General features: G+C 41.9%; 1 protein-coding gene across 1 annotated transcript in view; it reads right to left on the reverse strand.

Moving 5' to 3' along the window:
• Window positions 1-23,469, reverse strand: part of LOC141154704 (vascular endothelial growth factor receptor kdr-like) — a 214,610-nt gene that overhangs the window by 76,205 nt on the left and 114,936 nt on the right. The window contains exons 10-11 of the mRNA XM_073641043.1: window positions 4,688-4,838; window positions 2,521-2,641 (exon numbers count right to left, since the gene is read on the reverse strand). Of these exons, the coding sequence (XP_073497144.1) occupies window positions 2,521-2,641; window positions 4,688-4,838 (272 nt within the window). The remainder of the gene's footprint in view (window positions 1-2,520; window positions 2,642-4,687; window positions 4,839-23,469) is intronic.

The following is a 23,469-nucleotide window of genomic DNA, read 5'->3' on the forward strand; positions in this document are numbered from 1 at the left end:
TACTTGTTTTAAAAATAAAGTTTCCAACGAAGAAGACCAGAGGTACCTTCCCTGTTTGAACCATAAATGATGGGCTTAGTATCTGCTCCATGATGGAATTCTGCGTCCTTAATATTTTTAGCATGGGATCTTTGCATGACCTGCAGGTATTGCTTTAGCTGGTCATGAGTTAGATAGTTACCTTCCACAGCATGCAGAAATATAGAAATGTCATAGCAATGCAATATTACTTAAAGGCATGCCAGAATAAGAAAAACAACACCCGATAAAGATACAGAAAAGAAAACAGACTGAAAGCACTGAAATAAGATAAATTTGGTTAGGACTTCAAATTATATATTATTATCATTAAAAAAATAAAGTGCCACCCATGTTACATTCCATAAAACAGATGTTAGAGACCAAAAACAAACAAGAATGTTCATCCTCTGTAGACTGCCAAAGCATATTCTTATCGTTTTAAAGTTGTTTAGATTGCTCTCTAGTGTCATAGACAATCATTAATGTTTCCCAGTAATTCTTAAAGAGGATCTGTCAGCTGTCTGGTCAGTAAATTATTGTAATCATCATGGAAAACTATCCTGTAGCATCTTTCCTTGCAGCTCTGAGTTATCCCGTTCCTATGTTTCCCCATTAGAAGCTAAGTGTGATGCTAGTCACTACTCACAGACAAGGGGTGAGACTGGGCAGTCAAGAAGTCCGAGTTCAAAAGCCAGGAGGGTACGCCATAGACAGAGGGATGAGACAAAGGTGTAGTCAGGTAACAGTTCAAGGTCAGAATTCCAAAAAGGTAGCGGATCACGACAAAAGGGTTAGGCAAACGGATGGTCAAGGCAAATCCAAGGTCGAGCAGCAAAGATCAGAATACAAGACTAGGAGCACTGAGCAAGCACACACATCATGAGCAAAGCTACAATTGGCAGTAATCTAAGGCAAAGAGCTGGCTAAATAGCTAGGTAATTACTCTTAACAGGAGACACATGGATGAATCCCCAGCACACCCCAGTCTTAGATTGGACAGCAGAACTGTCACTCACTGCATCCAGACACACTGATAGGAAGAATCGTGACACTTAGGAATAAGTTGACAGCTTGGTATTACCAGTTGTAGGTGTGTGCCTACACACTGACACTGTCTAATCTGTTCTCCCAGTGTCAGACAGTGCAGAAAACCCACCCCAACTAGTAACACCCACCTGTCAATTTATTTATAAAATTCTAGAAAGAATAACAGAGGAATTATACAACACAGAGTTATAAGACTTGTTATAATATGGGGAGTCTTACTATCCTGGAGTATGTGAGAGCGACAGAGGCAGGGGAGGTTCCCTTAAACCATAAGATCATGCAGGGGGCCTCCACGCTGTGCGGACAAGTTCACTTCACATTTGCATTAGGATCATCTGTCTTAAAACAGACATGTCAAGAGAAGTGACAAAATTTCTTTAAATAACCGTAGACAATGTTAGAAAATCTGAGCGTTTTGAAAGAAGCTGACCTATAATTAAGGCATTATTATTGATATTTATTTTATAGTGCTCCTCCAGGACGCTTTACATAAAGTACATAACAATAATTTTGCCAATACAAACAAAGGTATAAAACAAGTATAACCAGACACTAAGTGGCAGACAGGTACAGTGGGACTGAGAACCCGACCCGCGAGGGATAACAGTCCACAAGGCATGTACCTCATCAGAAGAATATCTCTAATATCCCAAAAAGTTTTTTTTTCTTTTTTGTATTCGTTAACTACTTCAAACAATAAAGAGATTAGATTGTTTGTAAATTAAGTGTGGTCTGACTAGAGTGCTAGTTTTAGGCCCAAATTTCCAGTTTATGAATGTTCTAAAAATACTTTTAATGACAGAATATGAATTTAGGGCACTCCTCTAGTAACTGGTCTTCCACATGCTAGTTTTCCACTTGTAACGTATTGTTTCCACAGTATTCTGTAGACATTGAATTATACAGTACATAGTTAAAATAGTGATAGAAAGTGGTTCTTTATCATTAATCAATTGATGAAAAAAGGAACTTGACAGCGGGATTGACACCCCGGTGTATGCAGGAAAAGCCGAGAGGGTGAGACCAGGAACTTCTTGTTCTCCATCTCCCTGCACACCGGAATGTCAATCACGCTGCTCTGGGAGTGATATCAGCGCTGATGGGATGATTGTCAGTGGTCCTAGACTAGTCTGGGTGCCAACATGTCCACATTATTCATTAATTTAAGCATCCTGAAAGAGCAAATAGTGACCATACCGACATCATTGAAAATGGTATTTGGAGGCTGATAAAGTGCTCCTAATACTTTAGAGAGATCCGTGCTGCTGTCAGATTCCCTTTAAGGAAGAGTAGAGGATATGACAGGATATCACTTCTGCGATTCACTTATCACATAGCTAGTCTTTACTGGACTTTTACATGTATTTTAGAACCTTTATTGTCCAATATCAGTAAAATGAGATGATAGTCGCATCTCAAGAACTTTGCCAGTTCAGGAAAACCTAAACTTACCTTATTTTTTTCTTCAGATGTTGCTTGAGTTTTTTCAATAAGTGGACTTGTCTCATTGTTATTTCTGTCAATTCCGCCAGATAAAATAGGAATCCTTTGCTCTCTAGCATCCTCTTTACATCTAACAAACAACAACAATAAACTATAAGTTCTATTGCTACAATCACTGATATGGATGGGGTAATAAATTATCAAAATGCAGAATGAATGGTCTTGTCTTACACCGTTATGATTGATTGCTCTCAGTAAAGACAAACAAAATAACTTTACCTATCTTTGCCTGCTTTATAACATTATGTATTCTATTTTTGTTAGCCATTAATTGGAATAATATTTAAAAGATTATTATTCAGTTTCTTTTACTAAGCGCAATCAATCTTTCTTCAAATGGCTAACATGGGACCCAAACCTGTTTTTTTAAAACCTTTATGTTGAATGGTCTAAAAGTAGAAGGATCCTCCATGTCTTAGATCTTCTAATGATGATTTCTACAATGTTATTTAGTTTCTTAAGGAAGTGTCCCTCTTGCCAGCATGGGTATGATCTATAAATGTCCGACAGACAATAGACTTACAGTTATCATGTCATGACTTTGATTGGTTTTCCTGGAAATAGGAAAACATCCGATGTATGAGACAGCTACCCATCTAGAGCCTTTGATAATATCATTAGGCTTTGTAACAATCAGCATGAACTTCAGTAGAATCAAAATCGGAAAAGAAAGACCCAATAACTGGTCTGACATTTACAGTTAGTAAGTAGAAGTCAGGGATTTAAGAGGAAGCAAACTAAATCAGCATTTGGCTCTAAAGAACAATAGGCTCAATCTGAATGTCCTTCTGGGTCTGAAAAGAGACAGCGAGAAGAAGAGGAAACCGGGCAAGAGGAGGAAATAAAGCCATGCGTCATATCACTTAGAGGTCCTAGTAGGAATTCTGTGAGCAAAAGATAAGGCCGTTGTAACCAAAATCATAATCTTATCCTTACTATACAAAAATGTCACTGGATACAAACGCAAGCACTCTGTCCTAATGTTAAGTTTTATGTGATACCAATAGAATATAGGCACAAAAATCACAGTAAGGCCTCATTCACACATTAATGTTTTTGAACTTGCAAAAGAGAAAAAGAAATGTCAAGGAGTCCCATTGAAGGCGCAAAACGGCCGTCGTCCATTATGTGTTCAATTTCTCCTGCATCCACGTTTTAACTTAATAAAGGAGCTTTGAAGCGATGGTGAGTACCACCTTTCTTTTTCTCTTTTAAAAGTTCAATTGACTTGATTTTTTGGTGCTGCACCCAAAGATCCCTATAGCATGGTGGTAAAATATGTCCATAAATAACAGGACATTGAGGCGGATATATGATATATGGTGCCGGTACCTCTGCCATTCCCACATCAATATTTTTGCATCAGTATTTCATCAACATTTATATGTCAAAACTAGGAGTGTCTCCAAAACCCAGAACAAGTGTCAATCTTTCAATTATAGTTTATCTCTGTAGGTTCCACTCCTGGCTTTGGTATGCAAAAATTTATGCAAAATACTGACCAAATACAGAGGTGTGAATGAAGCCTAAGGGTTCGCTCTCACTAGCATATACGTAAATCAGACATGTGCAACGCAAGAAAAAAATCAGATTGCACTCAGACCAATGTTATTCTATGAGGCAGTGCAGATCTGCATATTTTTTCTCAGCTGTATATATGGTGCGCTCCAGGCAAATGAAACACTTACTATCTGGTTCGCCACAGATTAAAGCTGATCATTTCTTGGTTCCAGAAGGCAGACACTTTGGGATCAATTTGTTGTACAGGAACCCTTATGATAGGAAAGGTAGGTAGATCTTCAGCTCGGCATTGAATGCATGGAATGTAAATCGCACAGTAGGTTTATTGAAAATGTCCAGATCATGACCCGCTTGTTGTAAAACAAAGACTGATAGTTCATTCCACTATGTACACATTATATAATCAATGTCGGGAAAAAAAATGTTTTTCCCATGGGTTTTTTGATTGCAAGCTGCGTGAAAAAGGAAATGAGGGGAAGCGATTTTTGTTTGTACAAAGACATTTAACCTAATGTATCCAGTCTGGAAATTCTTTCTAACATCCAACTTTTTTTATGGAATATTTTTAAAAGCTCTTTTGGGATACATTGCTTACCTTCTGCTTGTCCTCGGACATGGCTGCCATTCCCAGGTGATTGTGGGAGGAGGATTTCCATAAACAGTACACTGGAAACGCTGAGACTCTCGAAGTAGAACTGGTTCCACCCTGTAGAAGTCTGTCTCTTTCTCGTAGATGGAAGGCTTGACTACAAAAGAAAGCAAAGCGATAGCAGGGTCATTCACATATAAGTGAATAAATGTGTGTGTATCCTAGTCTTCATATAATGTACAATTAAAGCAATGGAACCCATTTAAACAGTTTTTTTTTTCTTTTTTTCCTCTACTTTTAAATACTTTATTCATCAATACAAAAGTTTTCTTTTCAAAGAAAACTTCACAACTTATCTCTGTCCTATACAATCACAGAAAGAAAAACAAAGAAAAACAAAGCAAAAAAAGAAACTGTAACATTACGTGATGCAAAAGTTGACCATATATAGTCCATTAAGTCTAGACTATAAATTCCCACAGTTCCAACTGAACTCTGAACCAGCATAACCTTGTTTTTATTGCATTTGGCCCTGAAAATTCTCTAAATAGCTAGTTCCAGAAGGAAAGTGTTATGTCACTTGTTCCTCTGCCTTTAAATCTCATTTAACATTACTCTTAAAGCTGGTGAAGGAATGCATACTGCCAGATACAATATTTTCTAACTACATCTATTCCCTCATAAGAGTATCTGTTATCTATACCAGCCAATATTGAAGGTTTCTATCACCTCTACAGTTGATCTGAATAGATAATCTAGGACAAAAGTAATTGGTAAAGTGGTAATTATACTAATGTGCAGCATTGGGTAGCTTCCCATATTTGCATCTGCAATGTCAAGAAGAAGATATACTGAAGTTCTGAATAAGGCAGCAAGTGAAGCAATTATTACTCTCACGATTTATGGGCTATTAACGCTTCTGTTTATTTAATAGTTTCTACGTGCCATTAACTTTGGAGTAAATTCTTCCACCCCACTGCAGATGATATAGTGCTTATTTCATCAACTGGGTCACACATGGTGCTCCAGGAGGTGGTTGGAGAACTTCTTCTGCCACACAGAGTCTGAATAGAGTACTTATGTAGACCACACAAAAAAAATGCAGCATGCTCCATCATTGTTGCACAATACTGTTCTGTGTTGCCTCCTATATTACAAGCAAAAATGTACATGGTTGACTGAATGCGGCCATAAACAAATGGACAGGGCGGGACAAGTCATAAATCATTGGCAAGCAATGGTTGTGTCTAGATATAATTCTATAAATTCATTAACCCCAATTACTTGAGTGTCACCTTGTCTTTCGCTGTATGTGTGATTAATAGCGTATTACAGACAAAATCAAAACATTAAGAAATTAATGTTTTTTCTTAGGAACTTCCTGCACGGGGCACAAAAGGTAATTTGGGGTTGGGGACACTCTGGGCATTTTGAATTGTAGTAAATTACTATGAACTGAAGGAATGCTGTGCAATGTCGCTGACCTTGTTAATTGTAAGAGGAATACACCCACTTCAATGGGGGAAATCCTGTAATAATATATCATAATCAAGTCTAAGTCCATAAATGGGGATGTGAGAAGGAAGAAGGAGCTTGGGGATTAATGTTTTGGCAACAAGTTCAGGAATAAGCAGAAGTTGAGGTAAGACCTGAAGCCAGCTGATGGTTATCAGGGGGGAACAGCTTCCGATTAATATGCTACTTCAAGCCATTAAGAAAACAACACAATTCAATGAAAACGTTTGTGCAGGAAGTGTAACTTTTCACTCATTGTCTTAAATGACTAAGCTCTGTGATACTACAGGAATAATAAATGAAATGCCATTGTGGTACATTTGTTCAATCTTCTTTGGATTTTTGTCTGTCTAGAGGTTTGTCAAAACAATTGAAAAGAAGAATTGGTTACAGTAACATCTTAAAAGGGTATTCCCATCTCAAATATCCTATCTCAATAAGTAGTAGGTATAATAATAATAATAATACCAAATACCTCCAATTAGAAATGTAGTATAATTCTCCTGATAACTTATGTCACTTACCACATGTGCAGGGCATTGCAATATCCATGGTTATGACCACTAGCAACTAACTAACTAACTGTCACTATATGAGTGGTCATAATAACCATGGATACCTGAGCTACTGCCCATGGTAAGTGACATAAGATATCAGGAGAACAATACTTCATTTCATTGGAGGTATTTGCTAATATTATTAATACACCTACTACATATTGGGATAGGATCCTAGAGATGGGAATACTCTTTTCATTAAAGGCATGAAAGGGCGATTTGTAATGTTGGTTGGCTAAGAAACAAAGGAGAATGAAGTTTATCAACAATGAAAGTATGATGGAATCATTATTACTCCATTACTCTATGCCCCAGCTACTATAGACACCCACATATATATATAAATATACACATATTATATATTTAATTTTATATATATATAGTGAAAAAGGAAAAAAGGCAGCACTCAATAGTCCAAAAACTGATAGTTTATTGACCCATCATGCCAGGGCAACGTTTCGTTCCACACTTAGGAACTTTCTCAAGGCTGCTTGAAAAAGTTCCTCAGTGTGGAACGAAACATCGCCCTGGCATGATGAGTCAATAAACTATCACTTTTTGGACTATGCAGTGCTGCCTTTTTTTCTTTTTGGATATTGTGAGGCTTGGTTTTGCCTGAAGGGCGTTTTGCCACCGAACTTAAACTGCCTTTGCTAGTGCTGCACCTTTATTTTTAATATTTACATATATACAGTACAGACCAAAAGTTTGGACACACCGTCTCATTTAAAGATTTTTCTGTATTTTCATGACTATGAAAATTGTACATTCACACTGAAGGCATCAAAACTATGAATTAACACATGTGGAATTATATACTTAACAAAAAAGTGTGAAACAACTGAAAATATGTCTTATATTCTAGGTTCTTCAAAGTAGCCACTTTGACAGAAAATCAGACTAATACCTAGCCCCAACATTTTTAAGCATGCTTTAAAAACACATCTCTTTAGACAGGCCTATCATCTCACTTCTCTAATCTAACTGTTCCCTCCTTCTAAATTTTCCTTAGAAATTGGTCCCTCCTTCTTGCATCCAATAGCACTTGGTAACTGTACTTAGACAAATACTCATGACAGCTCATACAGCTTATTTTAAATGCCCTATTTTTTATACTGATGGCTGGACCATACATGACAAGCACTTTTTACCTATTGTGTCCCCACTATTTATTTATAGATTGGAAGCTTGTGAGCAGGACCCACACCTAACTGTTGAACTATGTGTTACTTTATATTGTCTTTATTGTCTGTACATATCCCCGCTTAATTGTAAAGTGCTGTGTAATATGTTGGCGCTATATAAATATTATTGTTATTATAATTATTACTACAGAAGAAATCTTCGAGTTAATCATTCAAACTTGAATTATTTGAAATTTGAATTCTGGGACAATCGGGCATGAATGGTTTCAATAATGTGGAATATGCAATTTTTAATTACTGTATTTGTTTTGCTTTGATACTAATCACTAAAGCCAAATAACTGGAAATAAAATATAAAACGGTTGTCCACTTTAGACTATCCATTTTTTTGTCAAAAAAAGATAACCCAATAAGAAACTGATTAAAAGTTGTCTAGTTGGCGGACCGCCAAAACTTATTGAGAATTCCCAAATAGGGTATTTGAAAATGTGTTTTCTCAACCAGACACCCCTTAAAGTTTGTCTGCAAGAAAAAAACAATATTTCTGGGCTGAAAAACAGACCTTGGGGCTGTTAAATTTGTCGGCATTTTCTCATGTACATTACTAGGAATCCAAAATGTGCTTTTTCCCAGACCCTGGAATGACCCTAATCTTTAGCATGTGCCAAATCTGGGACTGAATGCTAGGTGGAATTAAACTCTTAGTTTTGACCCTAGCATATTTGCAGCTTGTTCCAAATACTTGGAAGCTAAAAATGGTAGAAAAGTGAGAAATCTGGCCTTCTCCGCCATTCCATTCTAAGAAGAGAAGATGGTATTGCAGTGGAATGCATTAATAAACATTTTTTGTTTGTATTACGTCAAGTTCATTCCACTCTCATGTCTGAACTGCCCTTTAACCTCGTCAGTACTGTGGCGGCCTGTAATATATTACTATTTATATGAAAGTAGCACTTCTTAAATGGTCCTGCTTGCTGTACATACTTGAAGAAAAACATCATAAAATGCATCAAGAATCAGAGTCTGAGAAATGACTTAAAAAAATGCAACCTTTCTCAAAGAAATTAAACCTATGGATATTTTGCTCCAATGTTGGCATTCCTTAATTCCAGACATTCTTCCTAATTTGAAATGTTGCCAGAACAAGTACTTTAAAAAGATTTGGCTAAATCTTGCTTATATTTATCACGTTTTCACATCAGGTCTTATTTTATAATGTGATATTTTACAGATTAAATACCAATACAAGCATACACCAGACTCAAAATCCCAAAGATGTTTCCCTAGGAGTAAATGCCTTCCAATTAAAGGTTCACTAGTTTAAATCCAGCCTAGAGCTTTACCTAATCTGTGGGATAGAGTTGGCTAAGTGTATTATCTGTTTGTTTGTCAGTCAGATAAATCATGTAAAATCAGAGGGTCTGGATAAGAAGAAATATAAAGAAGCTTCCCATGATTGGTGTTATAATTAGGGATGAGCGGACCCGTGGAAGTTTGGGTTCTGGTACCCAACCGAACTTTAGTCTAAAGTTCGGTTCGGCCATCAAAACTGTACCCGAACTTCAACCTGAGCCAGAACCCCAATGAAATCAACGGAGACCCGAACTTTGAAACTGGAAAAAATCTCTCTCTCTCTCCTAACTGGACTCCGGAAGTGTAAAGCGGACTTCTAGGAGAAGTTCACGTTCAGAGATCGGCACCGGACACTAGGTGTCCCGTACGATCCTCGAACTTTACAGTTCAGGCTCACTCATCTCTAGTAATACTAAAAAGTTTCCTAACTTTGTTCAGCTGATTGTCCAGGACCACAATGGTCTCATCTATTTGGCTAAATATGGAACTAAGCCAAGACTAATTAAGAAAGCTAGTCCTAACACCCGCACATGGAAGGAGCTATCATGATCGGAAGAGACCTTCCCATTCTCAGTTACCGTGGCTCATTCAATGTGAGTCCGATTTTGGTCTATTCTGTGGGAAAAAAAGAATAGAACTAAGTCACAACATTTATTTACTTCATCTGTAATGTTACATTGAGGATGGGAAGGTATCTGTTGATCATGAGATGTCTCCCCTTAATCCAGCCACCATAACATTATTGTAACATACCTGGCGGTGTCCTTGCATGGTGGTCCATCTCCCACTGTGCAAGAGCGCGCACTTGATCTCCAGTCCAGAATGTCTCTCTGGCTTCCCTCCATGCTGTCTGTTTGTGTCTGTTTCTGCTGCTTAAGGGCGGCGCCCGATCACTTCCTGCTTTTTGTACCTGCTGTGGGTCACACCCCTTGTGCGTCCTCAGCCTATTGCTGTCTGTCACCTGGTATATAGCTCAGCTGCTCCAATCAATCCCTGCCTGAGCATAGTGTTTCATTCAGTGTGTGCTTGCACTCTGAAGGTGCCAGGTCCCATTCTTTGTCTCCTGCCTTGCGGTATCAGTTCCCGTGTCTGAACTGAGTCCTGTCTATGTCTCCTGCCTTGCGGTATCAGTTCCCGTGTCTGAACTGAGTCCTGTCTTTGTCTCCTGCCTTGCGGTATCAGTTCCCGTGTCTGAACTGAGTCCTGTCTATGTCTCCTGCTTTGCGGTATCAGTTCCCGTGTCTGAACTGAGTCCTGTCTGTGTTCTCTTGTCTGCCTATCCTGGAGGCTGTATTTCCAGGCCTGTCTGAACACGCTCCTAGCCTGTTCCTCCTGCCTTCTAGGGGCCGTTTACCTAGACCCGCTCCTGTATCTTGTCTGTCCTGTCTGAACACGCTCCTAGCCTGTTCCTCCCGCCTTCTAGGGGCTGATTACCTAGACCTGCTCCTGTATCTTGTCTGTCCTGTCTGAACTCGCTCCTTGCCTGTTCGTCCTGCCTCTCTGGGGGCCGTATTCCCAGACCCGCTCCTGTATTCCGCTGCAGTGTCAGTCTCCTCCGTACACTCAGTTCCAGACTGAACTCTCTCCTATCCTTTACCTGTTTTGCCTCTATGTCCGTTCCCTTCCTTTTTCTGCAGAGTCTGAACTCGTACCTAACTCCTGCTTGTTGTCTCTGTACTCCCGTTTGTGAGTTTGTGGTCCACTCGCTACTTCACTGCAAGTACCCTGTGGGTATCTGGCTCTGCCTTTCCCTTCCTGTCTGTTCCGTGTGAACAGAGCCCTGTCCCCCCTGCTCAGCCTAGCCTGCTCTGACTCCTTTGCTCACCGCTCCGGCTGTTCTAGCCTGCTCTGACTCCTTTGCTCACCGCTCCGGCGGTTCTAGCCTGCTCTGACTCCTTTGCTCACCGCTCTGGCGGTTCTAGCCTGCTCTGACTCCTTTGCTTACCGCTCCGGTGGTTCTAGCCTGCTCTGTCTCCTTTGCTCGCTGCTCCGGCAGCCTTGCTCCGCTCTTATCCTTTTGCTCACTGCTCCGGCAGTCTCGCTCCGCTCTTATCCTTTTGCTCACTGCTCCGGCAGTCTTGCTCCACTCTTGCTCACCGCTCCAGGCGGTCTCGTCCTGCTTTACTCTTGCTCACTGCTCCGGCAGTCTCGCTCAGCTCTGACCCTTTGCTCACCGCTCCTGGCGGCCTTGTCCTGCTCTACTCTTGCTCACCGCTCCAGGCGGTCTTGTCCTGCCCTGTTCTCGCTCACTTCTTTGGGCGGCCTCACTCTGCTGTGTTTGTCCGCCACATCTGTGGTTCTGTTCCTGAGTCCCAGTGTGTACTGGGTCCTATCCCGCTAGTGTCCCTACCTGCTAGTGCCTCCCTGTCTGCACTCTAGCTGTGCTTGCCTGTACCCCCCTGCCTGCTTTCCCGCCTGCCTGCATACCAGTCGTGCCTGCCTATACCCACCAGTCTGTGTGCCAGTCTACCAGTCTGTTCCTGTATTCCCCTGTGTGGGTCAACAGCCGTGTCCGGGGTCTGTCCTGGTCCCTCTGCTCGGTTCCTCCTTGGTGCACTGGCGTCGTATGCCGTCGTGCGACCCTGGTCGGATCGGGTGAATACCTAGTTACGCCCCTCCAGGCATTCACTCTCCGGCACGGTCCAGTGGAATCACTACAATCACACGCACACGCCGCTCAGCCCGGGCGTGTGCATTACAATTATAAATATAAGAGCTGTAGGTAAGCTAGCATAGATGTAACTCTGGACATTATATTTAGATCAATCCCATTTCAATCCCATTTTCCAGGAATTAATAATAGCAATTCCTTTTTGAAATTAATTTCAAAGTGAATCTCCTTGTGGCAGTAAGGGGTTTTCCTTTCTAGTCTTTACCTTAAAGTGGGAAATTGTATTGGAAATTCCTCACATTCTTAGAATTGTTTTATTGGGAGGTTATACAGAAATAATTTAACCACAGGTAACTTTGTGATCAGCTTGTAATAATGTTTTTTTTTCTCCAAGCCGTCTCTACATCAAAAGAGGCACCCGAGAAAGGTCAGGGTTCACAGATATGCCTAGAGGCACGCAATACACTTCTAAGCCAGGGTGAAAATTGCTGCCATTTATTTGGTAATTAGAGCTTTGGAAGGAGTCTCTATACACAGAACACTTCTTTGAATATGTTTTGAATATGTGTCAAACACTAAGAAACTTGGGAACCAGCTGCAACAAGTGAGCTACTGAGAATTCCATTCAGATGTTAAAAATATTTACTGTTCAAAACAATATTTTTTTATTGTCCCTGTAAGTCTAAAATTAAAAATAAAGCATCTTTTAGGTAACATAATTAACCATTTCCGATCGCTTTTTATTTCTACATCTTTTTTGCAAACTATGTGTCTCCATAGTAAGAAAAGGCACACAATTCCACTGCTGTGTAATTTTTCAGTATTGCAGTTTTATACTTTCTTCTATTTAGCCTATACTTTGTGTCAACCTATATTTGGTTGGAAAGTGAACAGATAGAGTAGTATCTGACAGCAGGATTACATTGTTTGTTATCATGGATAGTCACCATAAGAGCTGTCGAAACAAAATGGCAGGAGAATTGTAATCAAGGTTTATAGAAGCATTGCTTTATTTCTCCTTTTATATGCAATTCGAGATTGAAAACAATGTTGTGAAGGTGGATATAATCTTTAATGTAGGCTTGATGATTAGCTGTGTCAGCTGTTTGCAGCTGGTCCAATATAAGTGTATAATAGGATGCAGAGTATATGGAGAAAAAATGCAAAAAAAAACCTATATGAGACATGGAACTACTCAAAGTCCTAACATCCCTAAAGGCAGATACACAACAGAGAGAGAAAGAGAGAGAGTGACCTTTGACCTTAGACAGCCTCCACCCTGCACATATCCCTGATCTGACGGTATGTGATATAACACTGTATATTTCTTATTATAGTCAAACATAACTAGTCAACTAGACCGAATAATTGATATTTAGATATTCATATATGAATAGAGACTCCTGTGGCGCCCCTGAGGGTTCGGTCGCCACAGAGGTACTGCATCTCACCCAGAGGTGTGGCATCTCACTCTCAGGTAAGGAAGGAGTACAGCTCGGGACCCTAACACCTGCATCCAACACATTCCCGCAGTGGGGGTAGGGCGAGATTGCTCCTAAGGGAGAGCACAGTCCCGGGTCCCTAGCTGGGGGGGAGGAACTATGTAGTGGGTGTGGGTGGAGGAAGTAGCTAAGGGGAGCACATGGAAGAAAGGTATAATTAGAGAAGCCATCTTGTTTAGACAGTCCAGATCAGATCAGAACAGTGGGCAGAGAGAGAGAGAACAGTCTACAGTGAGAGGAGTGGAGCAGGGCTCTGCAGGAGCTCTGCTCTGGCAGAGGGCCGAGGAGAGGCCCAGGACTGAAGGAAGAGGAGAGGGAGCAGGAAGGGCTCCAGGAACGGAAGAAGGGACCCCAGGGGTATGGGCAGTGCTGGAAGCCACCCGTATGCCCGAATCTACTGGGAGGTGGAGGGGTCAGGCCACACAAAGGGGACCGGTCCCTCAACTAGCAGAGAACTTTATGACTCAACTAGAAACCGGAGGCTACAGTATTTCAAGTCCTGCAGCCAACAGTCCATATCAGTCTCACCAAGAAGGTAGCTATAGAGGACCCAGGGGACGGAACAGACGTCGCCCAACAAGGCCCGCAGGTACCGGATTGGCACACTTGGTATGAGGTGTAGGGAGACGGCCAGAGAAAGGACACAGAAGGGGGTACCGTTAAGTACTCCGGAGATACCTGAGGGTGGACTGAACCCCTCCCTGAGTAAGCGCAGCACGACGAGGGAAGTTACTTTGGTACCTGTAACTTGGACTGCAACAACCGTGAGTAAAGACCCTGAGGACTGCACTTCATTGTCTCTGTGGTTCTTGCTGCGCCATCAACCCCTGCACTACAACGCCCAGAAAAACCTATAACATCTACACTGCCCTGGAGCTAAGCTCTACCTGTGGAGAGCCACACCATCCCTGCTGCAGTAACATCAGCTTCAGAGGACCTGCTCCGCAGCGGCGGCTCCCTTAGCCGCATACCACAGGTGGCGTCACGAACATTGTACATAATTCCCGTGTAAATAATTCCCTATTGAATGACCGCCCTGGGTCACGGACCGGGTCACCGCCACTGTGACATCTTCTCAAACGATGACCGGCCCGGCACCGAGTACCCCACGGCCCAGGGGTCGCGTCACTCCCTTGCCCTAATCTTAACCTAGTTAATCTTCTACTATTCCACCCAGGTAATGGGCCCCTATCCTATCGCTAACAGTCCTCTCTCTTCGTTAGCAGGAGAATTTCACCTTTTGTCATGGTCAATTTCTGATTTCATGACCTTTAAAGTTTTCAATGCCATTATCAATTTAAAACTGAAACAAAGTCGTTTGTGCAAGGTATTTCCCAACATACTAAAAAGTCATTGTATGTAATAGGGAATATTTTCTTTTAAATAGTGGAGTTGAGTTTCATGTATGGGACACTCTCATCAGTATATTGAATGCATTAAATTAGCATGTACTTTCTACTATTCATTGCACAGTTTCAGCAGCTGGACAGCGTATTGAAGAATACCAAGACCATCATAGATATATATATATTATTCATAGAGCAGGCTATCAGCAGCTCGCAGCATTCACAAATTGCAGTTGTGAATTTTAAATAATAGTAGCCAAAGATCCAGGCATTGCTAACAGCTGTTGTTTCACCTTCTGTATTTATGGAATCGCTTTTTGAAACAAGATACTAAATGCAGCTTTCAGGATTATTCTCAGGTATTTCCTATAACAGGCCCACATGCAACAAGGATCCTCTTTGTTGTAGCCAAGCCTTTGACAACATACTACTTTTTCACTTGCGCTGATCATCCACAAGGTATTCGAGAATTTTTATTCCAAGACAAAGTCTTTAAAAATTCTCATTGTAAATTCAGACAAAGCAGTATGTTCTCTAATGAACAGATGACCACAACTGTGCAGTTATGTCGCGCTCAAAGGTTTCCAGACACACAAAACCCAGGGGAAGGAAAAGGGGCGTAAAAGTAACCCTAACCCTATAGAATCATTAACATTTTTTCAACGAATTTTCCACACCTACACTACCAATTATCTATGAACACAGTGAACGATCTTGGACACTTTGATTGAATAATCGCCTGTTAATGGTTTATGACATAAAACTCTTCGGATACTTGCCTGCCTCAGTGTTTAGATCATTTATTCCAATCGTAATGTCGAACGCTTACACAATTATCTTCTTGTGTATATGGGCCCTTAGAGACTAGATATATTAATTATTGAACTTATTATTCTATTGCTGTTTACTGATTTAATCTTGAAGAACTAGAGGTGAGTGGATTTGGCAAAATTCTAATTCACCAGATCACGTGGATTTTGAAAGGTAATTCAATTTGAAGCAAAGTTGTTCTCTGCAAATGTAATGTTCCTTATTATACTCCGGGGTCTACCCAGATCCCAAAGCATCATAATCATAAGATATAGAAAACAGAAAAAAAATCCTTGTACCGGTAATTACTTTACCACTCTCCTCTCTGGTTCCTTCATTCTTCACTATCACCATCCGGTTTGTAACACATCTTCTTATCACTGCCGCCAAGCGCTGAATCCCTGGGACGTTCCTGCACAAGCGTGCTTAAGGTCACTACGTCATGCGCCGTGATCTTGTACACACATGAGCAGAAATGGCCAGGGCGTCTGGAAGTCCTGGTCTAGTGTGAAGAGGTCCAGAATTTCAGCGCTTGGCAAAAATTATAAGAAGATTCACTGAGGACTGAACAGGGGACAATGAAGACCGGAGGGGCCAGAGAGGTGAATGGTGAATCTAAGTCATTTTTTCATCTCTTAACTCTTTGATGTCACTTTAAAATTCAGCAAAGTGGCGGCCAACCAGCCACCATTATGCTGGTTTGGCATAAAGCAAATTACAAAAAAAATCCACATTTTATTGAATGAAGATTTTTCTAATATTCAAGTTTACTTAAATTCCTGTCAAATATGTTTGCTCACCTCTATGTGCAACTAATTAGGATATCAACCTGGAGAAAGTGAGAGCATGAAAGAGTTGTGAAAAATTACACTTTTAATCTTATACAGAGGAGAGTGGTGGACCACAATTGTGGTCATTGTTGGCAATATGAATACAATGATTCAAAATTTGGAATTCTGACATCGTGCACACCACATGCTGTCATGATACAAGCTATCACACAGCTCCATCCATGTAAAAAGAAAAATGTTACGTGACTCAGAAAATGGTGACACAAAACAGTTTTTCTCTTTTTACAAATTTCAGAATTTTCCTAAGCAGTGCTGTGGGTTCCTTGAACAGTGCACGCAGCACTATGAATTACTGGCCCATCAGTTTCCATCTGATAGGGTAAGGTGGTATGCCTAATGTCCTAACTAGCAGGAGAAGCCCTAGCATGGCTCAATCCCTTATGTGAGAGAGGGGAATCTATGACCTGGGACCTGTAGGCCTTCCTGGTGGCCTTCCATAAAGTCTTTGATGAGCGGGGTCACAAATCTACTGCTGCATCTCCCCTTCTCAAGTTCCAGAAAAGGGCCAGAGAGGTGACGTGTGAGAGGAAACCGTTGCATCTGGCTCCGTCCTTCAAGAGACCACTTGTCCCTCAACCTTCTGCAAGCTGTTTTCTCTGAATCCATGCAAGTCAACTGAGTCAGGCTGGCAGAGAGGCAGCCGGAACACTATCATGCCAAGGTATTGGGCAACTGCTGTAGTTGCGCGGAACATTTATTTCCCAGTGGTCCTGAGAAACCTGAAAAACTGTGAAGCCTAGGGTCTGTGAGTGAGGCTACCCTAGGCGAGAGTAATACCTCTCCACCGTTGACTCTGACTATGAACGTATCCGTATTATGTGGAGGTACCCAGTTCATTGAAACAACTTACCTTGACTACAGTTCGGCAATAAATTTCTGGTGGCAAGATGTGGTGGACCGGTATCAGATTCCCGGCCGATGCCTCCAGAATCTGCTGTTGTTGTCATCCATCAAAGGAAAGGCCCTATCCGAAGTCGTTCAAATTGTTACTGAGCAAGTACAGCTCCAGTTAGGAGAATTGCATATGGAGAAGATCGCCATCTATTTTCTGCCTGGTTTATTTTATCCACTTCTCTTAGGTCTTCTGTGGCTGAGAACTCATGAGCCTGTTCTAGACTGGAGATCCTATGGAGTACTTTGTTGGGGACAGTCATGTCACGAGAGGTGTCTGGTCCCTGGGCATCCAGTTCAGCCGCTTGTATCGCCATCTTCTCCACCAGGTCTGTTAGTTGCCGATTCGCATTGTGCTGATGTCTCCGAAAGAAGGGAAGTGGAGATGGTATCTCCACGCCGTTCCGACAATTGTTCCAGTGACTTGCTCCAGGGAACCTCCCCGCCTCCTGGACGTATCTTCATGGACACCAGTGTGGAGATGGACTCTGAGAGGGTATCTTCAGTTCCCAAGTGGCTGGCTGACGAGACCGTCAAGGCAGAGGTATCTTTCAAGTTTTTACTATCCACCGACCAGGAGAAAGAACTCTGTCTTCAATTCTTCCATGGTGGTAGCTGATCTAGCCAGGCAGAGAAAGACTCAGCAATTCAAGGATCCTGTTTCCACGCCCGCTTCGGTCTGCTCTGAGAATGTCTTGATGGTGAGAAGCATCCTAATCATGAATAAAGTGAGAGAAGTAGCCTTTCTTCTAGTGGACTGGAGAGAATGTGGCCCTGAAGAGAAGTCGTGGGAGTCCAGGGAGAAGAGTCAGGCTCCACTTTTTCTGCAGAGATTCCTTGTGGGCTTGAAGAAAAGGGGCAGTAAGGGGGGGTACTGTAATGGTAATGGCGGTCCCCCTGCATGGTCCCCTGTCCTCCTCCATGCAGGGACACTGACATACTCACTGCTCTGGCCATGCAGCATGGTCCTCATTGTGGCTCACTTCTTCCTGGTTCTTTGCATGTCGCACAGGCTTCCCGGGGGTGCCCCCGTTCTTAAAGGGACAGTGTGCACTTTGAAAATGCCCCCAGCCAACAGCTGGGGGGCATCTTGTATATAAGGCACCCCCCCAGTAGGGAGGTGCCTGAGCAACCCCTGTAGTTGCATATATTGAGTGTGTATGCAACTGTATGTCGCCAGGTCCCCAGGCCTAGTATTCTGTGTAATTTTTTCGTGCTCATGTAAACCTGTTTATTCTGAACGTGACCCTGTATCCTTAATTGTCTGAACCAGAACCTGAAGCTGCACTGGCGGTACCTGAACCCTGGAGCTACACCGGCGGTACCTGACCCCTGAAGTCGCACTTGCGATACCTGAACCTGAAACCGTTCCGACAATACTTGAACCAGCACCAGTGTCTCTTCTGGTTAGCATTCCTGAGTGTATACTGTCGGAGCCTGTTCCAGTATCCGAATCCAGCTCTGCCTGTGACCCCGTGTCATTATCTGTTCTTCCTGCTGATTCAGAACTCGTGTTGTCTGAACAGTGTCCGAGTCCTGTCCTGCCAGTTACTCAAAGCCCATGTCAGCAAACCTGACCCTTAGGGTCGGCAGCTGCGGTACTGGGGACTGCCTAGGAGTGGTACCTAGCAGTTACCTACAGCTCAAGTCTAACTCCACCATCAGGAGATCTAGCAAAACACGGGTAGCTGCTTAGCTATGCCCCTCCTAGGAAAGCCCAAATTGTGGCACAGTGGGTCCATGATCCACATGTGTTACATCTGATATAGTTTGGCCATCTTTAGGCACATAAACTTGCAATATTTTTTCAGACTATGTTATCAGTTCAGATGATATTGATCATATGCTTCTCTTTTATTCTTTGGCATTGAACAAAAAGGAGTAACAAAGGATAGGACAAATAAAGTAGAAAGTTGTGGAGCTTATGCACTATGGAATACTTGAGAAGAGTCATTATATGATAGAAGTTTAAAAGCAGTTTTATCTACTACTCTCTTCAGGTTTTTTTAGGTTCTTGAGGGGGCATTAAAAATAAATCTTTGAAAGTTTGACATTTTCCATGGAGTTTAGTAGAAAAGAAATTTATTTTCACCACGTGAAATAAAAACACCTATACAAACCAAGATAACTGTGAGTTAATATATTCCCAGTACAGAATGTGCACATCTGACACATACAGTCTCAAAGCTGACCCTTATCCAGTGAAGCGCAGCTTTTACACTATTTCTAAGAACAGATGCTCTGAAGTTGTTGTTTTTTTTAAAAGCCAGTTCCTTTTTCAAGGCTAAGCCAAGAGACCGGACTCCCTTAGGAAGATGAGATGAATAAAGCTGAGACTTATAAACTGACTAAGTTGGCAGATTGTCTTATCATCATGAAAAGATTTCTTTGCAAACATCCTCTAGTAATAGCAAGAGATCCGCTCTAAGAGGAAAACTATTTGTTTGCAAGTAAAGCCCCTGTGTTAAAGGTGAATTTATTTTTGATTATCACATTACAATCTGGTTATCGTTTAGCAGACTCATATTTTCATTTAATTCTCAACAGATGACGATTAAATAAGGACTAAGTTTGTGGAGTAAGAGCATTAACGTAAGTGAAAACAGCTGATATCACAGTAGGTTCTTGTAGGCTGTTCTGTATTTCAGCTGTGACAAGACCAAACATTATACACAACACGAATCATAATATAAGATCGGGTAAAATCTTAATATGAGGATATTGGGAACAATATTAGTACATAGTACAATTGAAAAAAGACACATGTCTGTAAAGTACAATCGAGGGATAGGAGATTATAGAGAATGGCGATAACCATAATGCATGAACCAATCTGCCCTAAAAGAGAAAATTTTTCCCATCTCATCCCAAATGTTGATCGAATGGGTGAACACTCAGATTAAGAATTTAACATATGTACATGAGTATTTTTTTTAAAATAAGCATCTAAACCATTGATGGTTCCTGCTGTGACCAGCTATTAAGGTAGCCTATGTCACAGATTAATGTGGTTCTCATGGTAAAGAAGGCTTGTCTCCTTTAGAAACTGAACTTTTGTTTTTCGAAGCAATGGGAATGCCCCTTTATCTTTGCAGGCAGTTTTACATGAAACAGCGTTTGACCATACTTTTTGTATGGGTCATTTATGTACTTGTACAATTTAATCATGTCTCCCCTTAGGTATCTCTATTCAATACTAAATAAGTCTTTCATCTTTCCTCATAATTAATATCCTCCATGCTCCTTATCAGCTTTGTCACTGTTCTTTGTACCTTTTCTAACTCCGGCGGATCTTTTTTATGAACTGGTGCCTGGAACTGAACTAGAAACATTAGTAAAGGGTGCACTAACACTTTGTAAAGTGAGAGTGTTACGTTCTTGTGCCATGAGTTCATGCTTCTTTTAACACATGACAATATCCTGATGGCCTTAGAAGAGAGTGATTGACATTGTAAGCTGTTATTTTTATCTGAGTTTTACAAGTACATCCAGATCCTTCTCTACAAGTGGCTCTCCTAGTTTTACTAGGACAACAAATGATGACTGCATATTATTAGTACCCAGATGCATAACTTTGCATTTATCCACACTGAACTGAACTGTGTTTATGCCCAAACACTCACTTTGTCCAAAGCCAACTTGTTAAATCATCAGTAGTCTGTACTATACTACATAGCTTTACATTAAGTAGAAAAAGGGCACTCCAATACCTAGTCATTAGATATCTTTGTTTTCCTTATACAATAATGTAATATTTCCATGTATATGAAGATACTGAGCTTTAATATTTTACTTTTTTCAATCACATTACATATTTTATACTCCATGCATAAAAATACCTTCATTGAATAATTTATTTTATTCCTACTGAAGTAGTCTAGTTGTGTTTTGTACTTGCTACAAGTTACATAGTGGTTAAAATTGAAGATCCCAGAAACTCTGGAGATGTTTTGTTGGAGATGGTGATAGTATGATCAATCCTGAGCTTAATCTGAAACAGGAACTTTCAAGTTTAATCTGAAACAGGAACATTTACAGGTTTTAAGTCCCTTATGAGATTCCAGCACTTGGCTTTTCATGCCACAGTTGTATTACTTTCCTATTTCACATCTGTGGCAGTTAAAAGCAGTTTGGAGATAATGGGAACAGGTACAGTTCATCCTTATTTTTGGCGCTTCTACTGAAAGCACAATATATGAAACCTGCACTTTCAGTACATCATGTCCTGCACACCTGTGCCCAAGCTTTACTCATCTACTAAATATCACATATCTTAAGGGAAAATATCAGGAAAAAAGAAAAGCATCCAAAATTCTTCTACTATTCTCCAAGAAAATTCCTTATCACAGCATGTGGATCGTAGCATACTACTTGTCTGTGCTTTTTACTGCCAAAATAATCCATCACCTAATAGAGGCCAAGTCCAGCTACATTGCACTATAGGCGTGGTATACTCTAATGCAGAGCAATTGCACAATAATAATAATTATAAAAAAATAAATTGGTGGGCATATGCACACCCGTGTACTGCTGCTTTGTATATAAACTTCAATTTGTATGGCGCTATAATACAGCACCCATAGCTGCTGTAGCATAACAGAATTCCAAAACGATCGGCACTCCACTGTAGTGGTGGTGCACGAGGAGGGTAAATGGTACAAAATCAGAGAAGTCCTGCACTTACGGAAGGTGTAACCTTATATCTTTATTATATCACACTGATCCAAGTGAACGTTTCAGACCATCCCGAGCTCTCCACAGCAGTAGCTTTACTGGTGTGGAAAGCTCAGGATGGGCTGAATCCTTCAGTTGGATCAGCATGGTGTAATGAAGATATAAGGTTACACCTTCCGTGAGTGCCGGAAGTGTCTGATTTTGTGCTATAGCATAGCAGTCCATGAGGTCCTGCTGTACTTAAAGGAGGTATTCTGTATGAAAGACAGTCTCCATCTTTACAAATATCTATTCTTCACTATGAAATGTAGTGGTGTTTCAGAGAAAATAAGACTTTGACCATGGACCTGGAGACATGGAAACTGAGATGACTAGTCATGGTTGGCTTCTCCCTGCCTGAAACAGCTTGACTGACAGGTCTTTCCCTATGTGGGTATATGTCAGTCATAGTCAGGAGGGGAGAAAATGGTGGAGACCCACTCCCACCGTGATCAGTGATCTCAGTCTACCCATTCCTGGCTCCATACTCAAAGTATGTGAATCATAGATATTTATTGTGATAGAGCCTGTCAGATTTATGTTTTGTGTGCAAAATGCAGTGGTCAGTGGGGCGCCCGAAACTGAATAAGGCGCTGGGAAAAGATAAAAAACAAACCTCTTTATTGGTATTTGTAATGCACATGCCCAGGCTGAGCGGCGTGTGATTCCACTGGACCGTGCCGGTGAGTGAATGCCTGGAGGGGCGTAACTAGGTATTCACCCGATCCGACCAGGGTCGAACGACGGCATACGACGCCAGTGCACCAAGGAGGAACCGAGCAGAGGGACCAGGTGCTACTCCAGGACTGACCCCGGACACGGCTGTTGACCCACACAGGGGAATACAGGAACAGACTGGTTAGGCTGGCACACAGACTGGTGGGTATAGGCAGGCACGACTGGTATGCAGGCAGGCGGGTATGCAGGCAGGGGGGTACAGGCAAGCACGGCTAGAGTGCAGACAGGGAGGCACTAGCAGGTAGGAACACAGGCGGGATAGGACCCACTACACACTGGGACTCAGGAACAGAACCACAGATGTGGCGGACAAACACAGCAGAGTAAGGCCGCCCAGAGTGGTGAGCGAGAGCAGGGCAAGACGAGACCGCCTAGAGCGGTGAGCGAGAGTAGAGCAGGACGAGGCCGCCTGGAGCGGTGAGCGAGAGTAGAGCAGGACGAGGCCGCCTGGAGCGGTGAGCAAGAGTAGAGCAGGACGAGGCCGCCGGAGCAGTGAGCAAAGGAGTCAGAGCAGAGCGAGACTGCCGGAGCAGTGAGCAAAGGGTCAGAGCAGAGCGAGACTGCCGGAGCAGTGAGCAAAGGGTCAGAGCGGAGCGAGACTGCCGGAGCAGTGAGCAAAGGGTCAGAGCAGAGCGAGGCTTCCGGAGTAGTGAGCAAAGGGTCAGAGCGGAGCGAGACTGCCGGAGCAGTGAGCAAAGGGTCAGAGCAGAGTGAGACTGCCGGAGCAGTGAGCAAAGGGTCAGAGAGGAGCGAGAC

Source organism: Phyllobates terribilis, unplaced genomic scaffold (assembly GCF_046119375.1).
Source record: "Phyllobates terribilis strain yellow unplaced genomic scaffold, ASM4611937v1 Scaffold_7__3_contigs__length_470593459, whole genome shotgun sequence".
NCBI lineage: Eukaryota > Metazoa > Chordata > Amphibia > Anura > Dendrobatidae > Phyllobates > Phyllobates terribilis.